Source organism: Enoplosus armatus, chromosome 1, assembly GCF_043641665.1.
Source record: "Enoplosus armatus isolate fEnoArm2 chromosome 1, fEnoArm2.hap1, whole genome shotgun sequence".
Taxonomy (NCBI): Eukaryota; Metazoa; Chordata; class Actinopteri; order Centrarchiformes; family Enoplosidae; genus Enoplosus; species Enoplosus armatus.
This window is the reverse complement of record NC_092180.1, coordinates 8,113,121-8,130,269: the sequence shown is the minus strand read 5'-3', so window position 1 is coordinate 8,130,269 and position 17,149 is coordinate 8,113,121. Positions and strand designations below refer to the sequence as shown.

The window sequence follows — 17,149 nt, the reverse complement described above, 5'->3', positions numbered from 1 at the left end:
ATATATATATATATATATATATATATATATATATATATATATATACCACACGGGGGCGCCATTTACTCACTGGTGTCAGCAAAAAAAAAAACATTGTTTTGACTTAATGCATCATCCATCACAATAAGAGACGCACGTGCAGCCTCATTTGGCTGACGTGCTGGGTCTCCTTATGAAATCAAAATGCTTTTTAGGAATTCATTATTTGGAAATCTTCAAAAAATAAAATAATAATAATGCTCAGTGTTTTTGCTTTCATATAACCTGCACACGTGAGCTTCGCTGTTTACTGCGGGGCCACTGGAAAATAAATAAGCAAAGCGACTCACCACTTGTTGTGCAGGTCTGTCTCTGCAGAGACGACAAACTGTCCATCAGTTTAATGTCTCCGGAGGGTGTCGGCGTCTTGATGTTCGCTGCTCTGTGGATTTGGGGAAAAGTTGGGAAAAGTTGGGCATGTCCACACAAGCCCGACACCCCGCCACTCCGCGCGCACACACCCCTTTTTCTGTCACACGGGTCCATTTGTTAGGTGTCTTATATGTGAGTGAGTCATAGCCTAAAGATAAATAAATATCCATACGGTCACATCTATATTGTTATACATGATATTATACCAATATAAATAAAGATATGCTTCATCTGTTTATATTGATATGGGTTTGCGGATGGAGACTGTGAGGTGCTGGATGAAAGCACCGAAATATCAAGTAAGCGGACCTTTAAATTGAGATTACTTTGTCACATTCATATGTTATATGTATTGTTATATTTCTTGTTAATTTTATAGGCCTGTGACTACAAATAATGGCTTTGTATAAACATTTCAGTATAGCTTACGCCTCCTTCTTGGCCACTAATGCACATGAAGGTAAATTATGAGTCATCTCTCCAGCTGGTGATTAGATCAAGCATCAAAGCATTATTGTGAAAGTGAAGCTTTCTAACCTGCAGAGCTGCAGGCCTTATTTGCAAATAATGTTTACAAACTTAATGTTAACAGGCATGTAAATATGTGTTATGTTTCCATTACCAGAAAAGAAAGAACACATTTTCAACATCTAAAGATGTAACAGAAGTGTGTTAAAGTGGCTTTATGTTGAATCACACCCCTGATGCCCCTCAGGCTGGAGTGTGTTCAACTCGACTGGAATGACTCGCAACTCGTGATCCCCCATTCTTGGTAGCGCCAGACCTTAAAAGATGCTTTCTCCCCCCAATAATCCCTCTCTTTGCAGCTTGTAGTCGTAGTGTAGTGTTAGATGCAGCGTTTATAGCTGCAGCCCACATTTAATCTTAATCGCCAGCTTGTTAGAGTAAAGAAACATATGACTCCTTGGAATAATTGCTAATTTCACTTTATTGACCCAAATGGCCATGACTAAGGTTGCAGCTCTGCAGAAAAAGAAGAGAAAAGACTTTATACCTTACTTTCTAGGATTTGTAATATTTCTGTATTGCACGGTCCACCTTGTGTCATTCACATCAAAAACAGCTCAGGAAACTCACTCTGTCAGGGTGCGTCGGGCTCTTGGTAAGAAAATCATATGTGTGTTTTTGTTTACTTCATTGTTGTTGTTGTTGTTGTTGTTGTTGTTTTTATCTCCCACAACAGTCCTAGAACTGTTTGCCTGTATTATTCTAATCTGTTTAATGTGTCATTACAAATGTCACGGCTCATTGTGTGAGGAATCAATTGTGGCTCAGCAGCTGTGACAGTGTTTGCGCCACTAATCCTCGTGTCTCACAGGCATGAAGCACCGTGTAACTGCCATTAAGAGAAGACACAATCTCGGTGCAGTGTACTTCAGCAACAGGCTGGCTGTTTAAGGTTTTGTCGGTGATTTTTGGCCTGTGTGATCTGCTGTTTCAGAGAATGAGACAGAGTGCATCTCACCACAGTCCTCCGAGTTCCCGGATGGCTTCTTCACGGTGCAGGAGAGGAAGGACGGAGGGCTCGTCATTTATTTTATGCTTATTTTCTACATGCTTTTGGCTGTCTCAATAGTCTGCGATGATTACTTTCTGCCATCCTTAGAAGTGATCAGTGAACGTAAGTAACAGTGAAATATATACAAAATGTTCAACATCTGTGTGTTTTGAAGGGCTGGATGGGGTCATTGCATCATTACATGAACTGTAATAGTGTGATTATGTGAATAAAGAGGATTTATAAGCTTAGATTCTCACTAGTTTTATAATATATTTATAAAACATAACTATCATAGTAGCCTAGCTGTTTTTAATGTGGTAAATTCAAGGTAAAAGTTCATTTGCAGCTTCATTTGCAACTGTAGTGGTTTTATTTTGGGGGTACATTTTTGGAATAAAAGATTTTGAAACCAACAGCCACAGACGTTATAGTCTGGGCTGTACAGATACTGTAGGACTGTGTGGTCAGATTGTGTAAATGTACACGTCCATACATATAATACGATATGTGGTATCTCTAACTGATTGCACAGGTTTTTTTTTAGCTGGATTTTAATGAATGGAAATAACATTTACCAGGGTGTGGTTGTGGTGTTTCTACTTCTGCTTTGGATGAGGATGTGTATACCTTGATCATCAAGAATACTTAACATAACCAGTGCTTCAAGGTGACGTCTTCAAATGTCTAGTTTTGACAACAACAACAACAACAGTCCAAACCCCAAATATATTCAGACATATTCAAATAATTAAATTGTTGATTAGCTGTAAACTTAACTAATAGACTTACCTGTACAATATAATGCAATCCCATACATTAGACATAGCCCGGCAATAAAAATCACCTATTTGAAGCTTCAGTCATTTTTTTAGGTTGGGGTTTGTGGTATTGTACGATCAGGTGTTTCTATTATTTTGTACACACCATGTAAAGTGTCTTCTGGGTGTTGCTTGTGTCTCTCTCAGGTCTGGGACTGTCTCAGGACGTAGCAGGAGCCACATTTATGGCAGCCGGGAGTTCTGCACCTGAACTGGTCACAGCCTTTCTGGGTAAACATGCATTAGTATAACAGCCAGCAACGTTCACGATGACACCAGCATCATCAGTGTGTCCCCTCCCAGCTCGATGAACTGTGACTTCACCACCATATGGGAACAGAAAGGGACTGAGGCCTTTGATTAGGACATTTTTCCTCTCAGCACTTTATTTGCTCTCCAGACGTAACCTCTTCCGTTTCATCGATGCTTCCACATTGTCCATGTCCTCGAAGCTAAGCTGTGCTCTGTGTGTGTGTTGTGTGTTGTGTGTTAGGTGTGTTTGTGACGAAGGGAGACATTGGGGTCAGCACCATCGTGGGATCAGCCGTCTACAACCTGCTAGGAATCTGTGCTGCATGTGGAATCTTGGCTCCTATGGTACATTCTGACTCACGTTATTCAGACAAAGGCTACCCACCTGTTAACTACTTGTACATAAGAGCGGCACCTTCACTGGGTCAAAGCGGAGGATTCATTGTTGTGTAAGCTGTAAACCATTTATTTTTTGTTTCCTCAATCAGGCCGGGCGTCTCACCTGTTGGCCACTGTTCAGGGACTGCCTGGCATATGGCATCAGTGTTGCTGCTGTTATTGCCATCATTTCTGATAACAAGGTGTACTGGTGAGTGTGTGTGTGTGTGTGTGTGTGTGTGTGTGTGTGTGTGTGTGTGTGTGTGTATTTGTGTGCATTGACTCAACAGCGGGATATGATTACATGATCTTCAGACCTTACACCTACATGTAAGGATGTTGTAAAAGACAAAGTCAGATAGAGCTGTTTATGGCATCTTGTGACACTGAGAACAACAAATGAAATTAGATCACAAAACAAGTACAGTGTAGTACAGTACAGAGACTCCTCAGAGCCTTTGAGTGCAGAGCAATAAATGTCCCTAAAGACACACAATATCAGATCATAAACACAACAATTACAGTAGCATTCAGCGTTTCTGAAAGATTTCCACACGTACTGGAATTATTTACTTTTGGTGACAGTATTGGCTGACAAAGAGCACAGCTTTATTATGATCAGGATATAGAGTTTCGCAAAAGCTGAACTACATTTTCTTTGTTGGAAAATAAAAAAAAGAAACCAAACTGTAATGAAAAGTAGCCAAAACATGGCTATAAACAACTTGTTGGTGTGAAACAGAAACTACTTGAAGCAGGGGACAAGAACAACAGCCACATTTCAGATGAAGACAATAAATCTCCTTTATCTACTGATTAAACACAAAATACTTTTTGAGGTCATTTATACACTGTATGTGTTTTGTGGTAAATCTTCTGAAAGCGAGGCCCCGCAAGGCCCATTTGAGTATATATTGCCAGAGCTTTCGACCGTATTCCACAGCCCTCCTCACATGACCAAGGTCCTGTACATAGGTCACGTGATGACACCTGAGCAAGGTCCATTCTCTGAAGTAGGCCATGGGATTTTGGTAGAAAGCTCCAGGAATAGCTAAGTAAGTGGACCTCGCATTTAGACAGTTTACGACTTATATCTGTCCCCAAGGTCAAGAATGGATCTTCATGCATGTTTACAGGTATGACGCTGCCTGTCTGCTGCTGGTCTACGTCGTCTACATCGTGGTTCTGTGCTTTGACCTCCGCATCAGTGAGTTTGTCCTGAGGAAGCTGAGCCCTTGCTGCACCTGTCTGGGTAAAGGATCTGGTGAGAAGACCGAGACACAGGCTCTGATGGGCTGGAACGACGACACCAGTCTGCGAGTCCACAGTCGCTCCAGAACAGACAGTGGGATCTTCCAGGACGACTCGGGATACTCTCACCTGTCCCTCAGCCTGCATGGCCTCAATGAGATTCCTGAAGGTAAAAACACACTTCCTAGTGGCACAAGTTCCCTGTTTTCCAGTGTTTTCAACATGATGTTATTCACTTGTTTCACCTTTATGACCTCTGATGATGGGATACAAATCTACTCTTAAACACATTTGTCTGCTTGCGTCCCAGCAGAGCATAAAAATGTGTTTGCCGTGCCGGAGAGCGACCTGAAACGGATCCTCTGGGTTCTGTCTCTGCCCATCATCACTCTGCTTTTCCTGACCATCCCTGACTGCAGGAGAAGGTTCTGGAAGCAGTGGTTCATGATAACCTTCCTCATGTCGGCCGTCTGGATCTCAGGTTTCACATACATGATGGTGTGGATGGTCACTGTTATCGGTAAGTTTTAACTTTGCTTTCTGGGATGAGCTTGTGTGAAATCTGTACGTGTCGTTAGTCTTTTCAGGTCGGTTGCAGGTGTAAATCGGCAACGGGTTACAGAGCCTTTGTGGATCACAAGTGTTTGAAACTTGTGAGAAAAATGTCTGATTTGCAGAGTAGAATCACATGTCGGTCTGCTGGCTAATTCCTGGGATGCCATTGTCCTGGAAAGTTAAGAGAGCTGTTATTGTAGCTGCAGTGGGCCATGTGCCTGCCCAGCCACAGCAGGATTACAGCCTGCTTCACCCTTCAGGAAACACAGTCATGTGAGCTCTGCATGTGTGTATATACAGAACTACCCACAGGCATGGGCCCAAGAACAGCTTTACTCCCCTTATCTACAACAGAGATGTAAACTGTAAAACTGACCTAGGATCAGGCTAAAAGGTCCGCTTCATCATGTGACGGTAGTAGGTCTACTGAAGTATAATGAGATTATTATCCCGTAGTCGTCAGATATACTCACATGGAGGGAGAGTTTAGTCTTATGAAAGGGCAGGCATGGGACCGAGCAGGTACAACTCAAACACACAGTATGTGATTGGGAATGTTTCCCCGTGGCTCTGCTCTGTTAGCAACTTAGCAGTGTCATAGAGCACATGAAAGGCTGCAATACACAGGCAGGATGGATTCAAGGGAAGCGTTCAAAATATGTGGTTAATATTTGGGTACTAGTAGAGCTTAACTGAAAATGTGTTTTCCCACATCGGCCTCCAATCAGTCGTAGCCACCATTGAGAACACAAGGTCATGTCCTCTGTTGTATTTCTGGAAATGTGGGGGTTGTATTGTTACATGAAAAGGACTTAACATTATAGGATTACACATATTACACCTGTTGGGTATTGTAAGGCTCATTCTCATATTTTTAAACTGAATTTGACATTTTTTAGATAAAACGACTAAGTAAAAGGAATTAAGTACATATAATTGATCAACAGTTAAATAATGAATATAACATAATCCCTTTTTTTATGTTCAAAAATGTTTAGGTAAGTTAATGGCAAGTGAAATGTTCTTTGGTGGGTGGGATTCTGCTGGATGGGGAATTTGGTCTTATGACCTCAGTATTTCTCAAATCCTGGCTACAGCCCTGCCTCCAGCGATAATGTATTAACCCTATATAACCACATTCCAGATCAGCTGCTGTTTTCTCTCTAGCTTGATGTTGTTGGGAGAAGGGTGACTGATTTTGGATCTGTGTTGTGTTTACACAGGTGAGACCCTTGGCATCCCTGACACAGTTATGGGACTCACTCTGCTTGCTGCTGGCACCAGTATACCTGACACCGTGGCCAGTGTGATGGTGGCCAGAGAAGGTACACATTAGTGTCACATTTTATCCGTTGCAATTCTCAACAGTCCTGAATATAGTTTGAGGCCAGCCATAACAAAACTATCAATTCTAAAATCAATAGTAATTTGGCGAGTTTCTTCTTCATGAGCAACACCACTGATTCATTTCTTAAATAACACCCAAATGTGGTCGCTGCCCAAAGCATTAGTCCTCTACCAATCCTTAAGCACTGAGCTCTCTTCCTTAGTGATTATCGATTATTCACTTTGCTGACTCATTTTCCCATCAGCTATTTTAGAAAGGACATGAAATTCACTTAAATACTTAAATTCTGTGTTGACAGAGACTTATTCCGATATGTAAACATGTTTTCTGTTCACCAGGGAAAGCCGACATGGCCATGTCCAACATAGTGGGCTCTAATGTCTTCGACATGCTGTGCCTGGGCCTGCCTTGGTTCATTAAGACTGCCTTTGTGGACACCAACAACCCTGTAGAGGTCAACAGCACTGGACTGGTCTTCATTTCCTCCACACTGCTCCTTTCCATAGTCTTCCTTTTTGTAGCCGTTCATATCAACGGTTGGAAGTTGGATTGGAAATTGGGAATCGTTTCGCTTTCCTGCTACATCCTCTTTGCCACTCTGTCCATCCTGTATGAGCTGGGGATTATTGGGAATAATCCTATAAGACTGTGCAGTGACTGAGGTCTGACCTCCCCAGGACTGAAGCCATATTCTCTGAGACTCTAACAACAGTCCGAAAACACAGCAAAATTGTTAAGCCCATAAATCACCAAATGTCAAGACAAGGAAGCACTCGCATACTTTTAAAGATTTTGCACCATGGAAGACGTGTGCTGGTCACATCTCATGAAGAGGATGATCTCTAATATATATTTTACCGAAGGTGGAAATGTGCTGAAGGTCATTCTTTTGCATCAGATCCAGACCAGACTTATCGTACAATGAAGACCCGTTATCAAGTTCTGAGATGTCTTCTGTCTTACTCAAGGCCCATAAACAGAAAATGTGCTGTCACAAGAGTGACTGCAGAGTTAAAAAAAATCCAGAACTGACAAGTCAAGAGTCAAGTAATAAAAGGTGTCAACTGAACTCATTTGGCCCTGTCCTTCTTTTTAAGTGGGTTGTTGAGTTAAGACAAAAAAAAGACACCATCTACACAACTCTGATAAGTGTTTATGAGCAAGTCCTTATTGCCTGCTAGGAGGTGGAAAGAACCATAAATAGTAAAAAACAGAACTCTCCACTCGTCTTCTATTTCCTCAAAAGTAACAATGGAAAGATTTACGTTTTTATCAGTTGTCTAACTGCAAAGACTTCAGACACTGATCTATTCTTAGATTTGTAACAATCCCAGTCTCATCAGAAGTGACTATACTATCCTACTGAAACAAAAGCTAACACCAGTCTCAAAGATATGGGAATATAAATAGCTTCCTGTGATTAGTGTTGGAGACCATGCCTGATAAAATCCATGTCCTTTCTGTTCTTGTTTTATTCCAACTGCTGCCTTTGTGATTGATGTGGAATTTCCCCACTTTCAAGAGGCCACTGTACGGCAGTGTTGAGCAACAGTAGACACCTCAGGGTCAGTTTACACAATCTGAACTTCGAGACTTTGATCTCACAAGATTTTACAACCACCAGGTTTAAAAATTAAAAAGTTTATTTGTTCAAATAAACCACCTGACAAATTAAAAAGGGTTTACAAAACAAAGATAAAAGAGCTATGTAGTATATATATATATAAACCAAAAAAAAAATGAAACCGTGGACACATGGAGATATGAAGTAATTGTGTTTTTAAAACAAAACAAAAGATCATTGGCAAGAGGGCTGAATGTGGAAGTGTGTTAGCATGACTTCTACAAAAGCTCTAGGCGTTGCGATCGATACGGACGTCCACCTCTCGGCCGTTGATCTTGGTTCCATTCATCATCCTGCAGGCCTTGTCAGCACTCTCTGGAGAGTCAAATCTCACTGTTCCACAGCCCTTTGACTTTCCATTCTCCATCTTGATTTCTGCAAACATTACCTGGCCTGCAGTAGACAAAGATTTGGGCATTCATGATGAACTGTCAGAGAGAAGTCGTTGAGTGATTTGTAAATTAAGCAATAAAGATTTACTTCATACTGAGCAAAAGACATACCGCAGTGACTGAACTTCTCTTTCAGCTTTTGCCATGTCAGATCATAGGACAGCTGCAACACAGATATGTATAAATGTGTTAATATTAACATATTTGAGGCTAGATGAAACCAGTACAAGATGCAGAAAGATGAGTGCATCAATAAAGCATATTGTACAAATACATCATGAAGAGTTGGACTTATATATATATATATATATATATATATATATATATACTGAAAGTCAAAGCCCTACTGTAAAGTACAGCACAAGTTAATTCATCTACGCAACCCATTCATAAACTACTCATTTACAGCATCATTACCATTTGTATTAATGCACAACAAGCATGGGTTGTGTCCCATTAAAACCTCAGTCAATAGTAGGGCATCAACGCATCGAGAAAATGTATTTATCAATGAAAGAGTCATTAAATCATTGGAGAGGTCTTAAGAGATGGCTCTGTAACTCTGATCCTATTTAACGGACGTCTAATTCTCTATATATCCACACACACTAGCAAAGCTCTCACATATCTAACCAACACTTACATTTCGCACAAAGATCTGACAGCCTGCTTTGGACCCAGAGCCTCTGTCAGACATGCCTCCACTCATGTGTCCCGGTCCCCCACCTCCATAGCCACCAAAGCCACGGTTCATGTCCATTCCTGACATGCCCATACGGTCAAAGCTGGAGCCCATCCGGTCCATTGACATATTGCCCATTCCACCACCTGCAATTAACACACACACGTGATTTACATCAAGGTTAACACAGTGGATGGCCGTGCATAATGGCACTGCACTTCTCAAATCAGAGGCTGCCCTGCTGAACTTCAGATGGCTTTCATACAAAATAAAGCAGCTGTGGACAGCAGATACAGCAAGACTCATTAATTCATACATCAATGCATAGCAGGGATGTTTTATTTATTTATTTGGGGGGGGGGGGGGGGGGGGGTTATGAGCCAATGCTTATACTGAGGCTGATTGAAGGACATTCTTTGCAACTAGTGGGCCTCCTTGTTATCCATCACCTATTAAGCAAAGTATGAAACTTGATGACTTTCAACATCATGGTACGCCAATACTCATCCGTCCTTTAACATGATTGGGTCTATAAACTGTCAAGACTATAAAATGATATGGGCTAATCATTTTCAAATGTCAACAGTAATAAAGAGGCATGTGGTTCTTCTGGAGAACTAACTGTATCTTACAACCTCCAAAGCCAATGTGTATCTATTGCACAAGAATTTATATATAACACATTGTGAAAACTGTGGATGGAATATCTCGTGTACCTAATCCAGTGCCCATGTGCCCCATGCCACCACTGCCCATGCCTCCTCCAAAACCTCCACCTAAAAGTAGACAATGCAAATTGGTGTAGATTAGAAAAAAACACAGCAAACAGCAAACACAGAAACAGTCTATAACCAGAACAGCCCACATAACAAAAAGCAATCCCCAAACCCCATCATACCTCAAAATCAAACTACATGGAGGAACATAACCTCTACTGTGTCTGGTGTTGAAGTATGACAGCAGCATCACTTACCAATTCCTCCAAAGGAATCCCCAAATCCTCGATTCATTGGCATGTCACTATGGCCAAAGTCCCGATCCATTCCGCCCATTCCTGACCGGTACATATCTCAACACAGGAAACAAAATGTAACCTTAGATTTAAGTTAACACAAAAGGTGCACCTCAATGTTTACAGTATAACATCCTAGTGAACTGAACCTCATCTCTGCCCAGTAGGAGTGAATACGCTCACGTACCTCCCATTCTGCCAACTGGCGCCATGTCTCTCCCTCCAAAGCCGCCCATGTTGCCCATGCTATCCATGCCCCCGAAGCCCCCTCCACCACTCATTCCTGTCAAAAGCAGCACCAAGGTTGATCACACTCCCCTTTTTCCTTCACACAAAGTTGGTCTTTCACAGGGAAAACTCAGGTAGCAAAAACCTTACCTCCTCCAAGTCTGTTCATTCCACCACAACCTGGAGCATCCATACCTGCGGCAGAAAACTATGTTACTCAGGCCAAAGTGCACACTGTATGTATTTACATCCAATGGGTATGTGTGAATCGTAAGGTAGTGTGTGTGGCCTCATGTCAGTCACCTAGTAGTGTAAAAGTCTTGTGTTTCAGCTGGTAGGAGTTCTGCTTGTCATATCTCTTTAACTCATATTTAGACTGCTGAAGGGTCATAAGATCAAGCTCAAAGATGAGCCATGAAAGACTTGATGGTTGCATGGTTTACACATTAACTGTGTATGTTGATTTACTGGGATATTTTTATTACAGAATGATATTCAGAGTTGTTCATTAATGCTGCCTTGTGGTGCCAATGTGTTGATCAGCTCGTGGAGATGCATCTGATTCTCTCAGATAAGCGTTTGCCTATAGAGACAGACTGGTTTGCAACACAGTACGTGATGTACTGTACGTATGTGACTGACCTCCAGGCCCCATGGAGCCCATCCCTCCTCCACCACCACTCAGACGGTTGGCATTTATAGGCTGCCCTCCTGGACCCAGTCCCATGCCAATACCACCTAGACCCCCTACACACAAAATAGAAAAGAATATTTGAACTATGTAATAGACTAGCACCAATAGCAGAGTTGATAACATAGCGTATAAAAAGCTAAATCGGTAATCAATGATGCTACCAACATTTATCGTAACTGTGTGTTACGATAAATGTTTGTGCACTTAGTACAAAGTAATTTAGTAAAAAGGAAATGTGCCATACAAACAGTATCTTTACATGAGCCTTTACTGCATCTGCAATGCACCAACTCTCATGAATGGCAGATGTACTGCTCAGAGCATACTTAACATCAAAGGCGTACAGACATTGCCGCTGGGTAGAGCAGATATTATTTATTCACCCTTGTGCCAAATTGTTCAATTTGTTGAGTATTTCCACATCCTATTTTGGTGAGGCGAGTCTTTAGTCTCAGTGCAGACATCAGACCATCAGGCCTGTCCATACCACGTAATACGTAATAAACAAGCATACCATGACATGCTACAGTTCAAATTAACAGACAGGTCTTACAGAATACAAAGACTTTCACTAAACAACAACTACTACTACTTCTAAGTAATTAATGTTTTCCAACATCTAAAAAGAAACTTTGTTTTTTTTTGCTAAAATAATGTTTGTAACAAGAGTAAAACAAACACACATTTTGGAATTTAACGAACAGAAAAAAACAATTCAAAATGCAGATTTTCCATCAATAAAAACTTCTAATTACTGCTTGTGTAATACACTATTTTCATGTAATAAAAAGCGGGTCCTTTAAATAAATACTTTGGAATTCCTTGTCATGTAAGTTTTAAACTATTTGACTGCAGTGTCAGTAGTGATTGACTTTGATCTTACAGGTAGGGGGAAAAAAAACTCACAAGCCACATAGTATTTCATTTCATTAGCATACTGCTACAGCAACATATTTCTCATGTCACTGTAAAATATGTCTGCAATTAAATTAACATGTGTCATTTGTTCCCAGAGGGTATCATACCTCATAGACTGACAATGTTATTGCTATACACAATTCACTGAGCTTATTACTATGGATACGAGTTTGATATCAAACGCTGACAGGGGGATAACAGTGTACTCACGTGGTAACTGAGGTGTTTTTTCTACTTGATGGAAATCATCAGGCGGAAGAGATTTCTCATCCTACAAAAGCATGACAAATGTAAAAACATATTTTCACATCCTCTGTACAACTTTAGTTATGTAATAACTACAAATAACATACCATTTTAACGTGCATCTGTCTGTCAAAGAGCATCTGTCCATTGAACATGGCTGAGTCCAGAGTCAAGGAGAAGATCACAGTAAAATTGTTAAGCATTGCTTTGTGTGCTTTTTCTTTTTCTATTTTAGTGTTCAATTCTGAAGGATACAGATGGCCTGCACAGCCTCCAGAGACTGCTCAAAAGTCACTGTTCCCATTCCGCGACTCTTGCCATCTTTATCCTCCTTTACATCAGCTCGTTTCACCACACCTGCCATGCCAAACACCTCCTTTAACTTCTTCCAGCCCACCTTGAAATCCAGCTGCAAAAAAAACAACAGAAAAGACACAACTATATGTAATCAACATGAATAATCATCACTAGCTAGATTTGGAAGTTGTTTATTAGTATGTCCTCACATTGGCCACAAACACCGTGTTGCCCAGTCGTCCGGCTTGCAGTGCATGGAGGACATCCGGAGGGATGTTGGGGTTGTTGGCAATGGAGGGTGGGATGTTCATTCCACCCGGGCCCATGTCCTGCCCACGACCCCCCTGTTGACCTCCTCCCATGCGCTGGAGCACACGCCGAGCATGTTCCCCATCAGGGTCCTTCAATAAGAAATGCATTACAATTTACTTCTGAAAAGCCAAATCAAGATAATCATGAAGAATCAGTCAGGTAAAGGTTGTACAACGAATAATAGACAATTGTTCAATGCAATTTCCACACGTTTCCAGATGTTATCTGGTGGTATTTCAGTGTCTATTATATTTTCAGTTCCACTACAAGATTTACTCTGATGTAATAAATGCTACAAATATATGTGACTACTTGCAAATCGTTCAAATTGTATGGACGCAATCTACAGAAAAGTTTACAGTAACATGATGGCAAACGTCTGCATTAGGATTATTTACTTAATGAAATCTGGGCCAGAATTAAGAAAAACACTTGTGTTCTGTTGCTACTCTTAAAATAGTGACAGAAAAATAGAGGGAGAAAGCGCAAAAAAAATGTAATTTACTTCTTGAAGCCAAAACAAGTGGTTGTGTTATAATTATGTTATAATTAAGATAACAATATATACTTTGTTCTCACCTCCTTGATGTTGAGTGGTCTTCCACTCAGGTCATGCTTATTCATAGTTTCTATCGCCTTCTTCACAAACTCCTCATCTTTGAACTCCACCACACTGTTGAATCAGGGAAAGAGAGGCATCAGAAGAGTCAATGCAAGCGCAAGATTTAAAAAAAAGTTCTATGTTTGCGAAAGTGAGGTAGCTTCTTACCCACAACCCTAGCAAGGGGGCAACATTGGATCCAGGTAGCAAAGATATCCAAGGTCGAGGGAGTGAACAAAATACAGTTAGAATCAAAACAAAGCACTGGAACATTATAAATCTAATGTATCAACATGCTTCTAGTATTTTCTATTGTGCATGTTGGCCATATTTTGCCCACTGGCTTGAGCCAGCAGGTTTTTGGTTGTGTTTAAGTCTATTGCAACCAAGATTAAAAGGCTAATAAGAGCATGTTATTTATCATTATCTGAAGCAATGTTGACAATTAACACGTTTTAAATAATACATTAACAATAATAATTTATATTTTATAACGTTTTTGGTAAAAACATTTAGCATTAACAGACATTGTAATTTACCTGAAACATTTTGAAGTTTTGAACTGGACACAAACACCAAGGTAGAAAATGCATTAACAAATGTAATAAGTACATTGTTTAGGATTAACCAGTTTTACCACTGCAATAAAGAAAAATAGTGTGGTCCACCTTTACATCTATAGTATGCATTTTTGCCATTTAATATAAAAACATAATAAAAAAACACTACATCTTTCAAGACTGGTTTGTTCCTTTGAAGAGAGAGCTGTGCCATATAACAGAATTGTAAAATAAGATTTTGAGACATGAGGGTCAATCAATAAGACAAATCACACAACCCACATTTCCCTTTGGAAAATGGCCAAACAAACAAACTTTTACACCAATTGAAATGACAACAACAAAAGCAAAAGTGTACTCTATGTATGTATGAGTTCATTAGGCTACTTTTCCAAAATCAACAGGACATCTCCCTTTCAAATGAATATCAAATCATTAGCCATCTATCAGGCTCTAAACACAACCTACAGTATCTCCAGTTCAGTAACTTAGTAAGACCCAAAGGATCAGAACCTAAAAGAGCACTTAGTTAATGAGAGCCTGCTGAGGGCATTTAAAACCTCGTGCAGCAAGTTGGCCACATCACTTACCCTTGACTTTCCTTCTGCATCCTTAAAGAGCTCCACGTATGTAACCTCACCAACTACATGAGACATACAAAAGGAAAAATACCAAAAGAACAAAGGAATTTAAGTCACCAAGTCTTCAAGTCGCCGTTGGCCTTGGCAATGCCGCTACAGATGGAAATGTCCCATTAATGATCAACAGTCAGCCCAGACCAACATCCCACCAGACAACACCATGCCTTTCTGGGCAGTGACTGAGACACCCAAAGGCCAAGGCCAGAGAGAAACACAGCTACATTAAACCTGGGAAATTCAAAAGACTTCAACATGATCAGTTTATCAACAGATTCCATTCATGGCAGTTGAAAGTTTTAAGCTGTCCTTTGACCTTTCAAAAGGCTTCTTGAGACCCCCATAATTCAGAAAGTAAAACATTACAATATTGTCATTCATATGATCAAGATTCACCTTGCAACAGATGCAACAAAATCATTCAACAATCAATTCTGCTACTGGTTTGAGGTTACATTTTGGAGCTGACAATGCCATAAAACAAGTGACAATGTAACAAGTTCATCTTCCTTTTCTCACATACATATCAGCCCAAACTAAATTGGTGTCCATCCAAAAAAATGTATTAAACTCCAATAACCTAATGTCACACTATGTTGGTTCCCTACTATCTGTACATCCAGAGAAAGCTACAAACTAATTGACTACTGCTCCATCTGGAAACAAAGGAAAAAGGGTCAAGAACTTCTAATCAGCTGAAGAGATAGAGAGAAGGGGAGACACCATCCCCATCACTGGGGACATTACCTTTCTCACGCATTAGGTCTTTAATTGCCTGCCACTTCATATCATACGGGATATTGCTGATGAACACCCGGTTCCTATGAGCACCCTTCTTTTCTCCACCATGTTTGTCTTTGTAGGGATGGTAGCGGTTTCCTCTTCTGCTCCCGGAGGACTTCTCTTTAGCATCGTGCTTTTCTTTGGGGGGCTTAGTTTCTTCAGCATCCCTGCAAAATGCACAAAGCTGCAAGTCAGAGAACAGCCACTCTCCAAACCACATTCAGAGATCACACAATGTAGTCTGTATATTAACAGGCCTGTCCTGTAGCGTGTTTTGCATTTCTCTGGTAATGTGCTATTGTTAACATTTGAACAACACTCTTTCCATACAGAAGGAATGGTACAGCTCTGTAAATGTTACATAAATAAGTACTATGTACCTTGAGGGAATAAAGTTATCAGGTAGCATAAAAAAAAATCTACAGATTTCTATACAGAACTTTGTATGAACAAATGCTAGGACACCTTTGTATTTAGGCTTCAAGAGTCCACATTTTACATAACCAATGCTTAGAATTTTAAAATGTTGTACTATTAAGACACATTATCAAAAGGATGCTGTAAAAATAGCCTTCTGGTGAGGCAAAGAAACCAGAGAAAATACTACGTTAGCTAGCATAGCTACTTAAGTTAATTAGCTAAGTAACATACCTAGTTTTAGGTTACATTACAGCATCGCGGAGCCATTTGCAGCTAACGTTAACCTCACGTTATTGTTATCTTTGCACAGTGAAACGTAAGATTAACGCTAGCTAACGGGGATGCTAACGCTAGCAGCTCATGCCATCTGAAATCAAGCATAGCCCATTTGATGTACCCAACTCGTTAAAGATTAAAGGGTTAATCTAGGTTTAACTTCTTGATTTAACAAGAGTTGAATCTCAGAATTCAGAACACACAAACACAAACCGTGACTAGCAACGTTAAAGGTTGACCCATTACACAATGATTGACGTTATGGCAATAGCGCACAATTCTGAGACTCCGATAGAAAATATATAGCATTTTTTTAAGGCGTCATGTTAGCTACCACCCTAACATCTTTCACACAGGTACTTAACAGTTAACAGCTATAATGTTTGACAACAGAGATAAGAGGCTTCTTGGCTAACAATAGCTAGCATCACAGGACTCCATTTTAGCTAAGCTAGCTATCGTCTGCACAAACGGGAGGGACAGAAAGGTACATCATTTTCACTCACGTTTTCACGCCATTGGGTGTTTCTTCAGATGTCTCCTCGGTGTCGGACTTGACGGATGCAGTAGATTCCTCTTGCTTTGGCTCATCATCAAGAGTTGCAACATCTGCCATGTTGAGGTTTTTTTTAGCCCCACACAACGCAATATGCCCCTGTCGCTACGCAGTTCAAAATGTGCAGTGGAGATTTGAGTCTCCAACGCGAGATTTGGGAGATGTTGCTGGGCAGCCTGGGTGAACTGAATAGTAGAATAAAACAGGTGCTGGAGAAAAAGCACAAATAAAATGGGACCATTTGAAAGTAACTCTGAGGTTAGTAGACACTTGCGTATTGAGAGTAAGTGAGAGCAGAAAGTGACACCATTTAATGGATGCATGTTATGTGTTTTTGAATTGTAGCCAGACCCCAGAAACCCATATCAAGACCTG

The 17,149-nt window shown here is 40.5% G+C and overlaps 2 protein-coding genes across 2 annotated transcripts; one reads left to right on the top strand and one right to left on the bottom strand.

The window, feature by feature from the left end:
- The first annotated feature begins 1,371 nt into the window (after positions 1-1,371).
- On the top strand, positions 1,372-7,196 carry slc24a5 (solute carrier family 24 member 5). Its single transcript, XM_070923085.1, has 9 exons — positions 1,372-1,534; positions 1,874-2,053; positions 2,899-2,982; positions 3,245-3,348; positions 3,492-3,592; positions 4,518-4,801; positions 4,946-5,152; positions 6,411-6,512; positions 6,874-7,196. The coding sequence occupies exons 1-9, from the start codon at positions 1,372-1,374 to the stop codon at positions 7,194-7,196; spliced, it is 1,548 nt and encodes a 515-aa protein (XP_070779186.1).
- A 1,009-nt stretch (positions 7,197-8,205) lies between these two features.
- myef2 (myelin expression factor 2) lies at positions 8,206-16,842 on the bottom strand. Its single transcript, XM_070902877.1, has 17 exons — positions 16,725-16,842; positions 15,487-15,689; positions 14,692-14,744; positions 13,710-13,717; positions 13,520-13,613; positions 12,838-13,029; positions 12,587-12,740; positions 12,439-12,488; positions 12,296-12,356; positions 11,116-11,220; positions 10,624-10,668; positions 10,433-10,528; positions 10,207-10,302; positions 9,950-10,009; positions 9,195-9,379; positions 8,663-8,714; positions 8,206-8,552 (listed from the first exon to the last, which is right to left on the bottom strand). The coding sequence occupies exons 1-17, from the start codon at positions 16,832-16,834 to the stop codon at positions 8,389-8,391; spliced, it is 1,728 nt and encodes a 575-aa protein (XP_070758978.1). The 5' UTR covers positions 16,835-16,842; the 3' UTR covers positions 8,206-8,388.
- Between the last annotated feature and the right edge of the window lie 307 nt (positions 16,843-17,149).